The sequence below is a fragment of the Penicillium robsamsonii genome (assembly GCF_028829455.1).
Source record: "Penicillium robsamsonii strain IBT 29466 chromosome Unknown utg000008l_segment0_segment0, whole genome shotgun sequence".
Classification (NCBI taxonomy): domain Eukaryota; kingdom Fungi; phylum Ascomycota; class Eurotiomycetes; order Eurotiales; family Aspergillaceae; genus Penicillium; species Penicillium robsamsonii.
In genome coordinates, this window is record NW_026643226.1 from 768378 (window position 1) to 783949 (window position 15572).

The window sequence follows — 15572 nt, forward strand, 5'->3', positions numbered from 1 at the left end:
TGATTATTTGTGATAAAGAGCTTGATGCTGAGTTTTGAAGAAAAGAAAATATAATTTCTTCGAGGAATTGGCTGAAATCCGGTCTAGGAGGGGCATAGTCGGCGTAAATATATAGTCCCCTACCCCCAACAATGCATGCGACAAACAAAGGTGGGGTGATCCCTAGACAATTTTCAAACTGGAGATACGGAAGTTCATGCAATGGATAGTTATTTATCTTTCCTCCCACTCGTGATTGACTCCAACTACCAACTACCCCATTTGATGCCGTCACTAGCTTGTGCTCTTATCGTCATCCACTTTGCGATGTTGTTTAATGGAAATAGCGAACAATCCCATAGGAAAAACATACTGAGTTTACTACATGAAGAGGCAATTGGAAACGAAGAAAGAAAGGACAAAATTCTTTTACATTCTACCGACAATCTTGTCTGCATGGAGGCCTCAGGCGCTCAATCTATCTTAAAGTCACATAAATTCAACTTTCAAAGTTTCCCCTTCATCAAACCTAGATGGTGATCTGCTAGATATGAAGATCCTCCGTATATCTGCTGTTGCAATACAGCCGTGTTGATCTGTTGACTCGCCGTCAGCAATGGACACAAAATAGCACAGCAAGGGGGATGTACATGATGAGGACCAAGATCGCTCACTGTCTTCGCACCAAGGAGACGCATGCATGTTTTCATCTCCTCGGACAGAACTAGAGATTTAAACTTATGTTAGAAACGCTGTACTTGACCGAAGTTTTGAGCAAAACCAACTTTGCAATGTTCGCTCGACCCCCTCAACCCCACCAGCAGCGAGGCCCCAAAGAGCCGGCCTTCCTATCCCAACAGCCTTGGCACCAAGACATAGCGCCTTGACAGCATCTGTCCCACGACGGATTCCACCGTCTACCCACACTTCAACCTTATCAAACACACCGGGGCAATGTCTTCGAAGTTCAAGAAGAGTATGCACAGCAGGAGGTGCTGTATCAAGCGATCTCCCACCATGGTTGGATAGAACAATCCCCTTAACAAAAGGTGCATACTGAGTAGCTAGGATTGCGTCCTCGTGCGTCTGGATACCTTTGATGACAATCGGCTTCGTGGTATGCTGCGACAACCACTGAAGAGTATCCGCCCAAGTGAGCGATGGATCTGTTCCGGCAAAGAGCTGGGTGCTGACACTTGCCGCTGTGTTGGCTTGGATATTGATCCGCTCATCGTCTTCTCGCTTACCCGATACCGGAGCATCAAGTGTTAATACGATGAACTTGATTCGATCTAACCGATTGACACGCGCCAACATATTTTCGCTCAATTGTCTGTCTAGCTGGACGTAAAGCTGCCATCCAAACACTTGCGTTGGGGGTGCGTTTGCGACAATATCCTCTGGAGACAGGGAGGAGTTGTTTGCGATGATTTGGAGCCCCCCGAAAGGGCGACAACCTTCTGCAATCCCCCTTTCGCCTGCGGGATGTCCTAAACGTGCCATTGCGGTTGGACTGACGAAGATCGGTAGCCCGACTTTGTGACCTAGGAGGTTTGTCTCCAGTTCGCAAGTACGACAATCGACAAATACCCGTGGTCGAAACAGAATTGAGCGATAGGCCTGGGTGTTGAGATACTTGGATATCTTGTCGTCGGCAGCGGAAAAGTAATACCCCCATGCCTTTTTGCTGATGACCTTTGTAGCTGCGGTTTCGATCTCTTCCAAGTTCAGCAAGGTGCTTAATGGCGCTTGGGTGATATCTTCGGTCGTAGAATCCGTAATTGGCGGCTCCTGTGGCTCGACTGTCCCCAGGTATGACTGCTCAATCTCTTTTATGGTCTCAGGAGGATGAATCATGTCAAATTCTTCGGTGGCCTCTCGTCCTCCCCAACGCAGGATTGCTTGTATTCCTCCAGGATGACTATTAAGAATGCCTGTAACCTTGTGGAAGTTAGCCAGTTGAATTTACCGATGAATGACCAAGAAGCACGTACATCATACACCTTTCCATAAAGTATAACCCAACAACTATCGTGAGTGTTGTGTTCGGAGACTGGGAATGTTAGTCTATTGACCCCTACTCCCAATGTCCCTCTGATAATAATGACCAACCTTCAGAAAGAGTAAACATAGTGACTCAATGGATCGGTTTGAACTAACCCAATCGACGTTTTCTGTACCTTCTGCATTACTAGATAATAACCTAATCATTCACTCCCTGCCTTGACATCGCATGCCCCCACTCTCCAGAAGCCCCTTTACATCGATGCTTTGATATATTCCAATATCGCTTTGATTTTGAGTCAATAGCAATAGTAGTGTGCTATGGCGTCAATTATACCCAGGTAAGTAAAGATCGGAGCTCTTATCTTGCAAATGCATTGTGAAAACCCCCACTTTTGACCAGTTTGTTCACTGTGTGGAGACGCATCTTCCCGAAATACTATGTCACTTTATTTCTAGTATGTGCCTACTAGTCGAATATTCTAATTGGGTGATTCACCGTGTGGGGAACACTATGGCAGTTGAAGATTTTATATTAAGGTGTGGCTTTAGATATAATGCGGCAATGTATTGATCTAACGCCAACTGAGTAAATAATATTGCAATATAACTATCTATCCACATTCCGATCTGTGATGATATATGAAAGCCCAAAAGCGTCTCCGGCATGTTCATTACAGCGCGTCATGTCCATGTGTCTCGAATGGCAATCCCAGACACAGCAAGCCAACAACAATCCACAATGCCGCGCTTGCATAGATTGGTGCAGTCGTGAAACCAGTCTGAGACGAGATAAGGCTAGCAATGAGTCCTCCAAATCGAAGAAGGGCAGCCGCTGTTCCAGAACCTGTACCGCGATGAGGGGCCGGGAAGGATTCCGGAGTGAATGCGTACATGATAGCGTATTCTGCAATACTAATTAGTCATACAATTAACCATCAGTCTTAATGGAAGTCTCACCGAAATTGCCTAGAAGGCTGGTAATGCAAGAAAATGCCAAGTCGGCTGATGGACTGTTAACCCCAACATATGCGAAGAGGAATACGCCTGTGACAGCGGCTGAAATTGCCATCATCCATCTTCTGCCCATCCGCGTGTTTACTGACACTGCGGCGGACAATGGTCCAATTATCCCGACGGCTGATGTGATACAGTAGTTCCGATATGTTAGGGATAGAGAAGATGTCTCTGTGAATTTGGTTGCCAGGTAGGATGGCAAGAAGGCAAAGAATAGCGGGTATGCGATTCCTGAATGTGAGTGTGAGTAGAGATATTACAATAATAAGTGATAGCCTCTCACTTACCGACTGTCAACCAGATGGCCCAGATGATCATTGTCTGTCTTCCAAGCTTTCGACTTGCGAACAGTGCACGGTAGTGCTCGCCTCGGAAGGCTTGCATGTTCTCTTTCACGATTTCCTTTGTTGACATTTGCTTAGACTCTCCCTCCCCGCTGACGGTATTTCCAAATCGAGCATCAATTTCTTGTAGCATCTCAAGTGTCAGGGGTTCTGGCTTGCCATTTTGTTTGGCAACATAATTGATGGCGGTGACAGCATCCTGGTCTCTTCCCTTGGAGAGGAGGTATCTGGGGGTCTCAGGGAGTTTGAAAACAAAAATTCGAATGAAGGTAAATGCGAGGGCTAAACCGCCTAGGGTGATGAGTGTGTATCTCCTAATGACTTATCATTAGTGAGGAAAGTATTTTAGATCTTGTGCCTCTTACCATCCCATGTTCTGACTTCGAGAGCATGTTTCTGGGGTGGTATCAGTTGGGCAACTGAAGTTGGCTAAAAATACCCAAGAGATCAAAGACACAATCAGCTGGCTCAAATTCCACCATGCCGAGAGAGCTGTGAGGAGATACTGGTGACTGTGTTCGCGTTAGCAATTATCCAGAGTGAGGTATATGATCAACCCAGGGATTCTCACCTTCCTGGGACAAATTCTAGGAATATCATGGAATCAACGGGGACATTTCCACCAGCAGCAGTTCCAATAACAGCCCAAAGTGCACTGAAGGCGAGGAAGTTCATCGACCCAGCAGCGGCACACAGGAAGATACCAGCTATGAGTAGCGTAGAGTTGAATGCTGGCTTGCGGCCGATGAGATCACTCGAAAGTCCCCAGAAGGAAGCACCCAGAATTAGTCCAACATAATATGCAACCGAGCTGTAGCTGACTTGCACGATACCGGAGAACTCTTGGTTGATAGGAGGCTGGACACTTCCGATGCCTTGGGATGCAAACTATTGAAATATGTGTTAGGAAGGGAGCATCCAGGAGAAATAATGCAGTGATATTGCATACATTATCGACCATCCATCCGAAACCGGTGACCACAAAGAGTTTCCATTGAAACCTAGTATTGTTAATGATTCAATTTCTTAGAGTTATGTTCAAGAGTTGAGAGGTGTAAATACCAGCCCATCCCAATTTCCTCCATACATTTTCCAACTAATTCGGACTTCAAGCGGTATGCCTTGGTGGTGGAGGATCCATAGAAATCATCAACCTCGTAATCATCAATAGTCGTTGATTTAGCAACATCGTAGTCCGGAGTGCTGGTATCCACTGCCTGGGTCTGCTTCTTGTCGACTTGAATGTCGTCCATCTTGTAGTTGGGTATTCAGTGAGGAACTCCTTGCTCTCATTGTAGGCAGTTCGAGATTAAATGTCGGTCCTTTTTAGGGCTACGAGGTGCCTGCTATCGATCATCTTGTCTGATAGTCTATACACTTCAGATTGATACGGATTTCTCCTTCTATCAAGAGTGGAGAAAGCCTTGCCATCCCACTCTTGGGCCGGCAATGCGTTGAATTGATGAAATCAGCGCAGCTTAGACCAGGCCAAAACTCACTTGGTGACTTTGGTGCACTTGGCGCGGCTGGGCTTGTCGATCAATTGAACCGAGACTTCAAGCATGATTATTGGGGCTCTTTCGTGTTATATGCTGTAGACTATACTAATGTTGCATTGAACTTGTTCTGTGTTTCCTCTGCGGGTGGGCTTCGTTCAATATAGGAGCATAAAATACGGAGCAAGACTCCAATGAATTCATTATGAGGAACACTAAGCACCGACCGCAGTAACAACCGGAATAGCATCTGTTTTCTTTAAATCCAACACCTTCTTGAATTCCTCAGCGCGACCATAACTCTCCTTGTAAGATGCCGTCACCATATCCTGCACAGTAATAGGACCGTATTTGGCAGGCTCACCCTCTTCACGACAGTTAGGCAAGCACTCGCAGATATAATCCGGGTTTCCACTGAAAAAGAACGGAATGGAGTATCTCTCTCGCCCGGATTTGTTGATCACACGATGGGTGTTGGATTTATATTTGTCGTTCGCCATTCGCATGAAAAGATTGCCCAGATTTACCACGTACGCCCCGGGAACGGGTTTGACCTATGGATCTCCGTTAGAGTTAAGGCCAAGGAATACGCTCTGTGGCAACTCACATCCAGCCATTGTCCTGATGGCGCATCTAGCACTTGCAGACCATCGACTTCATCCTGGAGAAGGAGAGTGATACATCCAAAATCGGTATGCGCTCCAATGCCGCGGTTCAATTTATCGTCGGTATCCTGTGGCTGAGCTGGGTAGTGCAGGTACCGCATTGTCGCGACAGCTCCGTCTGTAAGAGGGTTGAAGAATGTTGAGTCAACTCCCAGCGTTTGAGCTAGAACTCCTAGAACATCCTTTGCCAGATCAAACACCGCGTGGTAGTATTCCATGGTTGTTTCTTGGAATTCCTCTTTGTTAGGAACAGTAGGTGGCCATTGATTGGGGCCACTGTTCAACTTTTTTTCCAAATAGTAGGGGTGGCTTTCGGGGATTTCCTCGCCGATGTACAGTCCCTCTTTCAGCTCGGGGCCGGTGCCGACTTCTAGCATTTGCGATCGGAGGAGCTCATAGCCTCTGTTGAATGTGGTGAGATCTATACAGTTAGCAGAATCTGTGGCGACTGGACAAAGATCTTACTTTTGTCAACTTTCAATTTCTCTTCCAGAGGCAGATCGAAGAAGCGTTTGGAGCAATTCATGACGCGGCGCTGCAAGTCCAGTGGGACCCGGTGGCCGATGATCTGGAAAAAGCCATTGTAATGACAACATTTGCGCACCTCTTCGATCAACTTCGATTTCGCGTCGCTGTCATTTCCGTAGAATGGAGAAAAGTCCAAGATGGGTGGGGCTGTAGGTAGAGACATTGTGTTGAATAAACTGATGAGTTGTGCTTGCGTTTGCTTGTCAAGATCGCTTTGCCTTCAATATATTTACTTAGTAGCCAGCAAAAGCTACCCCAAGACTGCTGAAGCTCGCAGAGAAGTCCGACATCTCGACCCCAAGCTCCTCCAGCTGTAGCTGGAGCTGTCATGTGTTGTGAAAGATGGGGGTGGGAACAGGAATACTCCAAGAATGGGGGCTAACGGTATATTTACCTGCGATAAGAGGGTGCGGGGAAAACATGGGGTGAACAAAAGTACAAAGCATACCCTATCTGCACAGTCGATAGATATGGCAGTTAATCAGTATCATTTTGAGCATAGCTTGTAGTACGTGTGTGAAGGTCGAAGCGAAGGGGCTGGAATGCTATACAAAGATGTTGATCACTATAAGAACCCTGACGACCAACCTTCGCGCTAGAGATTTTAAATTAGTTATTTAAACAATATATTATGATGTCTGAAGAGAAATCGACTGAAGTGGCCAAGGTCGCCGACGCTGAAGTAAACGTCGGCGAAAGCACTATGTATACAGATCCAGAGGCCGAAAGGTCCTATGTCATGAAAATTGACTTTATTGTCCTTCCAACGCTTTGCTTGGTAGGTCCTCGATCATTATAGACTGGTATTTGAGATAATTGCTAATTTTGAGGCTTGTGTCAATGCACAGATGTACTTCTTTGACTGCATGGATCGGGTAAGCACTGAGACTGCGACGTCATCTCGACACATGCTAACAATTACCCCAGAGCAATTTGGCAAATGCAAAGACAGACGGTCTTGACAAGGACCTGAACCTCAAGGGAAATGACTATTCGCTATTGATTCTACTCTTCTATATCCCCTTTGGGCTGTTCGATCTGCCATGGAATCTTTTGATCAAGAGATTTTCCGGCAGAATCATGCTTTCTATTAGTGAGAGCCTTCAACTTTCTCAATCATTTTCAGGACTTAACTGACATTATATGAAAGTGTCTATTGCGTGGGGAGTTCTTGCACTCTGTCAATGCGCCGCTAAGGATTTCGGCTCTCTACTTGCGATTCGCATCATCTTGGGAGTTTTCGAAGCTGGTTTCTTTGCCGGAGCCACCTTTTACCTCACGTTGTTTTATACGCGTGGAGAAATGGGATTCCGCCTGGCTATCGTCCAGTCTTTTGCAGTTCTCGCGTCTGCATTCAGTGGGCTTATCTCATTTGGAGCATTCCAGATAAACCATCCGGTAGTCAAAGGATGGCAGTGGCTTTTTATTATAGAAGGATCGATGACACTAATCACCGGAGCAGTGGCATTTCTCGTGCTGCCAGATGGGGCACAGAATGCCTGGTTTTTGACGGACAGAGAGAGGGCGGCAGCAACAGCACGGCTGCTTCGGGATACCTCATCGGAGGTGGACACGCCATTCGATCTCAAGGCTTGCTTTGAGTCATGGAATGACTGGAAATTCCCAATATGGTGTCTTATTACATTCACATACCCCGTTGCCTATGCCACTGCAATGAATTTCTTCCCATTGGTGAGTATCGAGGTGCATATTCTCGGACGTTGGCTAACAATAACAGATTGTTCAACGACTCGGATACTCCGTCATCAAGACTAATCTCTGGACGGTGGCGCCAAATCTCGTTGGAGCAGTATTCTTGCTATGCGTGGCCAAGTCATCCGATTATTTCCGCGAAAGAACGCTACATATTGTCTTTTCGTTGACAGTTTCCTTAGTCGGAATGATTATATTGATCGCGATTGACGTCCAGAACAACAAAGGGGTGGCATACTTTGCCTGTTTCCTGATGGCAGCAGGATCATATATTCCGTCCTGTCTCGTTCATGCCTGGCACAACAATAACAACGTCCACGAGAACTCGCGAGCTGCCAATACGGGGTTCTTTGTAGGACTGGGCAATTTTGCTGGAGTATTGAGCGCGGGTACATTCCGAACTCAATATGCACCCAAGTAGGTAATTCCGTTGATCCACGAAGACGCATTGCTAACCAAATAGGTATCTGCCAACTCTCATTGCAACTTGCTGTTGCAATGCAGTCTGCATCGTTCTTGTTCTTGGGTTGGGAGGCTGGATGCGCATGGAGAATCACCGCCGCGATAGCAAACAGGGACTAAGATTGAGAGATGATGAGACTAATACCAGTCAGTTTAAGGAGGGCGAGAAGAGTCCAGAGTGGAGGTACTTCCCTTGATATCTTTACATTCTCTTATAATATGGCACAGTAGCACTAGCTGAGAGAAATCCATTCCAATCATTTTTATCATACTTTTTTATTTGGCGAGCAATTTTGTCCTACCTATGTACTTGATTTGCTCTGCCACTTCTTAGTGTCCCCTTTCCGTCTTATGGCAACCCCCCTTGTCCTAAGGATTTAGTTGACGGCGTAACTGAGTCAACGCTCGGCTGACGCACTCTTGGTTGATAGGAGGCTGGACACTTCCGATGCCAAGATGCGAATTCATGAAGCGAAGATCAAAAGGAGTTTCATCAATTTGCTTTACACAATCTGCTTATGCCTGCCAACCGGGTTAAAGTGGACCAGTATCCAGCATCATTTCAAACTCCATGTTGGCGAGGCTGAGTATACAGCAATTGTCGACGGTGGTCTGGTAGATCCAGATGGGGAAATGCATGTCTTAGTTGAAATCAAGGCTATGCATCTGTCAGAGAGTTCGGCGAAGGAAGTCTTGATGCAGCAGGGACTTGAGATGCTTGCGTGGATTACTACCACGCTCGGTATTAAAGGGTCAAAGGGACCAAGAGTTGAAGTACTCGATTCACCGATCAGAAGGTAGGTTTGATTATGATCACTATGCCAATGCTTGGAGCGCCGGGTCCTATCTGAGCTACTTCGAAAGCTCGGCCACTCAGAGGTCCGTGTTAAAAGCGTGGACTCCTCACAGGGCTCCAAAAGCCCTGTGGTGATACTTTCAACTACTCAGCCAGGTGGGCAATGGGGTCTGGGGTTCATCACAGATCGGAAGAGAAGCTGTGTCGCATTGAGTCGTGCTCAAAGCTGTCTCGTTGTCGTCGGATTGAGAAGATGGGAATGGCTACGCAAGTTGGCCCAGGCCAGGGTTTCCAGGTATGGGAGCGCCTTGTCAAGCAACACGAGCAGACTTCTACTTTGTGTCGCGTGAAGGGTAGTTCAGCCCTTCTCAAGCAGCAACTCGGGATCTCCGAAGGAAGTTCTGGATATGAGCGTGCTCTTCGTTGAAAAGGTCCGGGCGATGAGTCGTGGTGGCGCGATAGAATGGTTAGCAGATGGGCTCGTTAGGTGAAAATGGACGAGGATGAATTTCGCTTTGTTTTATGTTGCAGACAGCTTTTATTCTTAGTCACAGCTAGATATGAAGTTTGACAAATACCTTTACATGTGCTGAGAAAGGAGTAGAGGAGTATTTCTTTCCAAATGACATAGTCTCACCTGTGGTCATGAGTTTGAACAATTTTAATTACGAAGGTCGCATACCTGCCTGAATATCGGGTAAACTACCCTGATGTACGGCCCGAAGGCCTGAGAAATGCATAACGTATTGGGTGAACGAGTCGCCATCTCCAAAACACATTCTGTACAACCCAACAGACGAGAATCTGACCCGGGCACCTATCTTTCTAGTCACGAATATAGCGTTGTAGTGGAACTCGACAGGACAACTAGTGATTACGTACAGTGACCTAGGTCATGTATGTCATCTACTACATTTGTGACTACGAATATCTTACTAGGTTGGGGTATTTGGAGAACTCCAACCTCTCCGCAATTTCCCGTCCTTTGTTCAATTCCGGTGTAAGCTAACACTTGATTTGACGCTAAATCACGATAAGAGCTTTGCGTATATCAACAGTATGCCAATCAGCCATTAGTGTGATCCTGTCCCCGCATTCTTATCAGTAGAACACCGGGCTTTACTCCGAGGAAATTATTGCCAAAGATATTGAAGTAGGCAGCTAGACCTCATTTCGCAGGCAACTCAGCCATGAAAAGCCATGAAAAACCAGGAAAAACACCCGTGTCAACACCCAGGCTGTACCAAGAGCTTCACGCGCGCAGAGCACCTGCGTCGCCATGCGCTCAACCACGAGCAGGCGCGCAATGGGTATACCTGCGAGCGTTGCTCTGTTCATTTCCAACGCTCAGATCTGCTAGGTACGAGAAGCTCATTCTGGTGGTTAATCAGTTGCTAATAGGTCTAGCGCGACATGTGGAGCGACACCAGAAACGGGATCTTGAAGCTGGAGGGCCCGGGCAGGGAACGTTGAAGACGCGAAAGAGGACTCGCAGGGCAGAGGATGGTTCTATTATCGTGCGGCCTTCGCAGCGACAAATAAGGGCCGCAGCTGCAACTAGATCACCCATCTCGGCGAATAGTTCCAGCCAAGAGCCAGAAATGCGAGATGAAGAATGTTTTCCTAATAATGTCCCATTGTCACCACCTGGCTCGGGGACTGACCCAATGTCAATGTCGATGGATGATACAGATCCGTTCTTGGCTTCGTTAGTGCCAGCTAGTACCTTTGAACAGTATGTTGAGCCAATGCCTGGACAGTTCGATGCAGCGGATGGGTCTTTTGGTGTGCAGTTGGATGGGATAGGGGATTATTTTGGAATGGACACTGGTATGGATGGCTGCTAATTTTTCATAAGATGCCATGCTAACCTCAGTAGCAACCGACTTCAATCTCCCATTCGCAGCGACTTGCAACTACAATTGGCTATTCGACGTCTCCTCCCTCGATGATGCTTTTCATCAGTTCAATCTCCCTATTGGATTTGACACAGCGCCCATTTCGGAACAGTTCGATTCCAATCCGGTGGAAATAAGCGAGAAATACGATGGTCCATCTGCCCTGCTAATGGCATCGATTATGGAAAGAGGCGAAACATTCGGAGAAACTACCTCACCTGCCCTACCCAGTCTCCCAGATCTGGATTGGATGTCTGGTGCGGCAACCCTGGACCCGAATCTTCCAAAGAATCTACCCAGGATATCTGAAGAAGCGCGAAAGGGGATCCTAGCACTGGTGGCACATGCACACCCGACAGGAATTGATGGACACCCTATGGTACTTGAATCGCCACTGCTGACGCTACCTGCGCTCCAGTCATACTGCGATATGTTCTTCGATCGCTTCAACACAACATACCCTCTTATTCACCAGTATACATTTGACCCTAGCACTGCGCCCCCTGTATTCCTCGCCTCAATTATCTTCATGGGCGCGACATACAGCACACGCGAGGCCCACCAGTTGGCAGTGGAGGTCCACGACGTCCTGCGAAGCCAGCTACTCTGTCACCCTGATTTCTCACCGCAAGCGGATCTGTGGGTCTTGCAGACCATGCTTCTGATAGACTGTTTTGGCAAGATGCGAGCCGGCCCAAAGCAACGTGAGCGTGCACAGCTGTTTCACTGCGTTTTGATCAAAATGATCAGACGGAGCAACTGCTGTGGCATACGTGACTTGTCTAATATCGATCAATCAGGCGATTTGGACCAACTATGGCGCCAGGCTATGGAGGAAGAACAGCGCAAGAGGGTGGCCATACATTGCTTTATGTGGGATACGCAGCACGCAGTGCTATTTTCACAGTCGCTTTGTATGTCTGCCTTTGAGATCAGATCTTCATTACCGTGTGGATCTGCAGCATGGGGTGCCTCTTCTGCCCGGGAGTGGTCACAGCACGCTTTCCGTGAAGAGAACCGGCCATTCCTCACTGTTCTGAAAGGGTACATTACACCGGCTGCTGTTGCCAGACCTCGGGATCTGAATGTCTTTGCCCGAATCGTCGTGCTGCATGGCTTAATGTCTGTCTCTGCGGATCTGAAACGTCGCGATCAAACAACTCTACGGTCGGAGACCCCCGAGCGTGTGGGAGCTTGGACACCACGCATGGGTCGGTCCTATGACCTATGGAAGGTCGACTTTGATGCCGACTGCCTTGCTATTAAACTCGCTCAGACTGCCAGTCCTCGGCAATTTACCGGGCTCAAGATCTCCGGATATGCTCTTTACCACGCAGCGTACCTTGCTTTGAATGTCGAAGTCCTCGATTTGCAAATTGTTGCTGGCGCATGTCAAATCCTGGGGCGTACAGTGACTGAGGCAGATCAGGCGCGGTCGCTGCGGAATATTACCAGATGGCTACAGGAGGAATCCGGACCATCGTGCACGACTGCACGACAAGCGGCGTCTTTACTTCAAGACGCGGTGTTGAGTCTTCATGACTGGGACCAGGCTGATTCCTTCCACTTCCCTTGGTGTTTGTATCTTTGCACCCTCGCCTGCTGGGTTTTCCACCGCGGACCCAATCTCACCTCTGACGAGAGCCGGATCAATACCGATCTGTCTTCGTTGATTGTGATGCTAACTAATTGTCCCAGCTTACCGGAGCTAGCGGTTCTATCTGGCAAATATTGTCCTCGCCCTCTGGCAGCAGCTATGGCTAAACAACTAGCGACTGTCCGATGGGCAGTTGTTCATGATGCTATGAAAGTTCTGATGAGATTGTCATGATAGTCTTTGTATTTGATAGTCAATATGTAGTTTTCCCAATCCGACATGTTGATCTGAACAAGCCTTCTCTATCTGTATTTATTTAGTATAGAAAGGATAATCGGTATAACCCCTCTCGGCAGGATCAGCGCCATAGAATGTCGTGCGATCATAAGGAGTTAAAGGCAAGCCTTCCTTCAACCGACGCGGCAAATCAGGATTCGAGATGAAATAACGACCGAACACAACAGCATCCGCTCCATCAATTGCAAGCTTAGCACCCGCATTCTCAGCGTTGAAGTTTCCAGCCGCCAGGAGTGAGATACCTCCCTTCTTCAGTGTGGGTCGGAACACATCTAGTGACGGCTGATCCGAAGCCAGTGAGTCAATCTTGGACGCTTCATCCATCACCTCGTCGAACCGAGGCTCGACCATGTGCACGTATGAAGGCCGAGATTCCTCCGGTAACCCAGCTATTTGCGAACACAGAGCTCGCCAGTTGGCGTTGGGGTTGGAATCGCGTGTATCCTGGAAATAATTGTAGGGCGACAGACGGATACCAACGCGGTCGGCTCCGATTTCGGCGCTGACGGCTTTGAGGACTTCGAGGATGATGCGAGACCGCTTTTCGATGCTGCCACCGTATTCATCGGTGCGGGTGTTAACGTTGTCGTGGAGGAACTGGTCAAGGAGGTATCCGTTTGCACCTGGTTTGTTAGATATAGCCCGCAAAAAAGACTGGAAGTGCTCTTACCGTGAACCTCGACGCCATCAAATCCCGCCTCGCGGGCTCGCTTTGCTGCAGCAGCATATTCCTGCACTGTATCTTGGATCTCCTCGATAGTCATAGCGCGTGGTGGCGAAGCTGCGTACTCAGATCCATCGAGTGCGTTTCCACTAATTGGGATCTCACTGGCTCCAAGAACCTCCTTTCCTTCAATAAAGGAGGAAACAGTGGCACGACCAACGTGCCACAACTGACAGTATATATAACCACCCTTGGCGTGCACGGCATCGGTAACCTTCTTCCAGCCAGCGATTTGCGAGGCAGTAAAAATTCCAGGTACTCCTGGGTATCCAGCGGCCTGGGAGCAATTAGTTTCACAATCTTCAAACAGAAAAAGACTCACATACATGTCTGCTGATTGGAGTTGCTTCGGTCAACATAAACCCTCCCTCCGAAGCTCGCTGCGAATAGTACTCGACGTTGAGCTCGTTCGGGACATAGACACCCTCAGACTCCTTGCCCGCTCTCATCCGCGTTAGTGGTGCCAAAACCACGCGGTGCTTGAGGGTCAGAGCGCCCAGACGAACGGACTCGAACAAAGGATCGGTAATTGCGATTGAGCCCATTTTGCAAGGATATACTGAGTATGTGATTAGCCCATTTTGGCCTTGGCTGGACTGGTATATATAGCTTGGAGGGGCAATAGTATGCCATTGTTGACATGTCCATTCTTGACTTTTTGCTTGAAGGTGGGATCATTGATCGGCTTGAATAGTGGGATGAGTGGTGAACGTGTGATGATCAGCAATCAACAACCCCCAGACAACCCCCACTATAAGATGAGCTCCCCCACCCTCGAACATATGGCTCCACTTCTATTTTTTGATGAATATCTTTTGTGGATTGTGAGTGCTCTTGGCTTGAGGAGACTTGTTAATTGCGTTTTCCGGATTTCAGGATTGCGCAGTGTGGATAGTATCTACGTGGGATGCCTAGGTACTCGTGGACAAATTGATACCTCACTAACCGCATGGACTCCGAATGAGTGGATCAGCGCCGAATTGCTGTGGCATGTTGATTCATTCCACTCCAGTCCGGTCGGTAAAAGTTTGGTGAAAGTTGCATCCAAAACGTTTGCGTGGATAGGTTGGAGCTGGAGAAATTGGAAATGTGTCGGTGTCCCACCGTTAACACCTAGGACATTAGGATCCATGAAGTCGCTTTGTCACCTCACCCTCCTTTTCTCTCTGCTCAGCACCGGAATTTCACGATTCACCTGTCTATCAACTTCAAAGCGCTTTCATTTCAGAATCCTGAAGCTGCTCAACCATCCATCTCCTTTCCTCATCGTGATGTCCCGGCTTTTTGACTTTGGCACCTGTGGGGTACTGAAATTACACTCGACCAGCCTTAACTCTCGCCCCCTTGCACATTCGTCCTTGACGAAAGGATATCCGAAGACTCCCAAACGATCACTCAGCGGGAATATGATCAAGGGTTGGGGGCTCCGCTTGCCGTCATTAAGTTCTCTTAAAGGTTGCAAGGCACTGAAGAATTAGTGCCTGGTGGCTAAATCAACTATGTTACGTAGGCACGGGTATCTGGTGAGCCCGTAGACTACTATTCTTTCTAGAAACGCGACTTTGAATACCGCCGACAACTGCGCTCCACGTTTCGTACTGCCTACGAGTAAGATGATCCCCCCTGTAGGTCCATCCCTTAAAGAGCTACGTATACTAATACAATGAAGAGAACTCAGTAGGTGTTCGTAGCAACCTGGACTTAACCCCCCCCCCCCCCCCCCCCCCCCCGGAACAAGCCCATCTACGATGATATCACCAAGGCTATGGAGGTAGTTCTAGCATTCCATTCACCTGACCAATCTATGCATAAGAGCTAATTACATTTAGGCACTTTTCCGGCTTCCGAGGAGCCTATCCGATGGACACTGGGCCGTTCTCAGACGACACCTACGCCTTGTGGGGATTGGCAAAGCCACCTGACAGGCTTGATTGGTATCTTGATAGCTCTGACTGGACCTGGTAACCAATGTGAATCTCCGTACTTCAGTAATTGCTCGGCTTTCATTCGAATGAGGTGGGTATTGTCTTTGCAGACAGGGTAAAAATACCC

At 47.9% G+C, this 15572-nt stretch overlaps 7 protein-coding genes across 7 annotated transcripts; 3 read left to right on the forward strand and 4 right to left on the reverse strand.

The window, feature by feature from the left end:
* Positions 1-717: 717 nt before the first annotated feature.
* Positions 718-2110, reverse strand: N7447_011069 (uncharacterized protein; the record flags this gene model as incomplete). The annotated part of the gene is made up of 3 exons (XM_057235331.1): positions 718-1920; positions 1974-2032; positions 2092-2110. The coding sequence occupies 3 exons, from the start codon at positions 2108-2110 to the stop codon at positions 718-720; spliced, it is 1281 nt and encodes a 426-aa protein (XP_057080649.1).
* Positions 2111-2657: 547 nt separating this feature from the next.
* Positions 2658-4597, reverse strand: N7447_011070 (MFS transporter; the record flags this gene model as incomplete). Its single annotated transcript, XM_057235332.1, has 7 exons — positions 2658-2890; positions 2944-3231; positions 3288-3658; positions 3710-3856; positions 3916-4232; positions 4294-4345; positions 4407-4597. 7 exons carry the CDS (start codon positions 4595-4597, stop codon positions 2658-2660), a joined length of 1599 nt encoding a protein of 532 aa, XP_057080650.1.
* Positions 4598-5055: 458 nt separating this feature from the next.
* encD (Fe(2+)/2-oxoglutarate-dependent oxygenase encD) lies at positions 5056-6196 on the reverse strand (the record flags this gene model as incomplete). Its single annotated transcript, XM_057235333.1, has 3 exons — positions 5056-5394; positions 5448-5926; positions 5971-6196. 3 exons carry the CDS (start codon positions 6194-6196, stop codon positions 5056-5058), a joined length of 1044 nt encoding a protein of 347 aa, XP_057080651.1.
* Positions 6197-6664: 468 nt separating this feature from the next.
* Positions 6665-9431, forward strand: N7447_011072 (Major facilitator superfamily domain general substrate transporter; the record flags this gene model as incomplete). The annotated part of the gene is made up of 8 exons (XM_057235334.1): positions 6665-6811; positions 6882-6908; positions 6961-7126; positions 7184-7725; positions 7772-8135; positions 8251-8392; positions 8640-9005; positions 9191-9431. 8 exons carry the CDS (start codon positions 6665-6667, stop codon positions 9429-9431), a joined length of 1995 nt encoding a protein of 664 aa, XP_057080652.1.
* A 773-nt stretch (positions 9432-10204) lies between these two features.
* Positions 10205-12733, forward strand: N7447_011073 (uncharacterized protein; the record flags this gene model as incomplete). Its single annotated transcript, XM_057235335.1, has 3 exons — positions 10205-10364; positions 10412-10834; positions 10884-12733. 3 exons carry the CDS (start codon positions 10205-10207, stop codon positions 12731-12733), a joined length of 2433 nt encoding a protein of 810 aa, XP_057080653.1.
* Positions 12734-12811: 78 nt separating this feature from the next.
* Positions 12812-14065, reverse strand: N7447_011074 (alkene reductase; the record flags this gene model as incomplete). Its single annotated transcript, XM_057235336.1, has 3 exons — positions 12812-13419; positions 13467-13797; positions 13847-14065. The coding sequence occupies 3 exons, from the start codon at positions 14063-14065 to the stop codon at positions 12812-12814; spliced, it is 1158 nt and encodes a 385-aa protein (XP_057080654.1).
* A 954-nt stretch (positions 14066-15019) lies between these two features.
* On the forward strand, positions 15020-15485 carry N7447_011075 (uncharacterized protein; the record flags this gene model as incomplete). The annotated part of the gene is made up of 3 exons (XM_057235337.1): positions 15020-15043; positions 15073-15128; positions 15350-15485. 3 exons carry the CDS (start codon positions 15020-15022, stop codon positions 15483-15485), a joined length of 216 nt encoding a protein of 71 aa, XP_057080655.1.
* Positions 15486-15572: the final 87 nt, after the last annotated feature.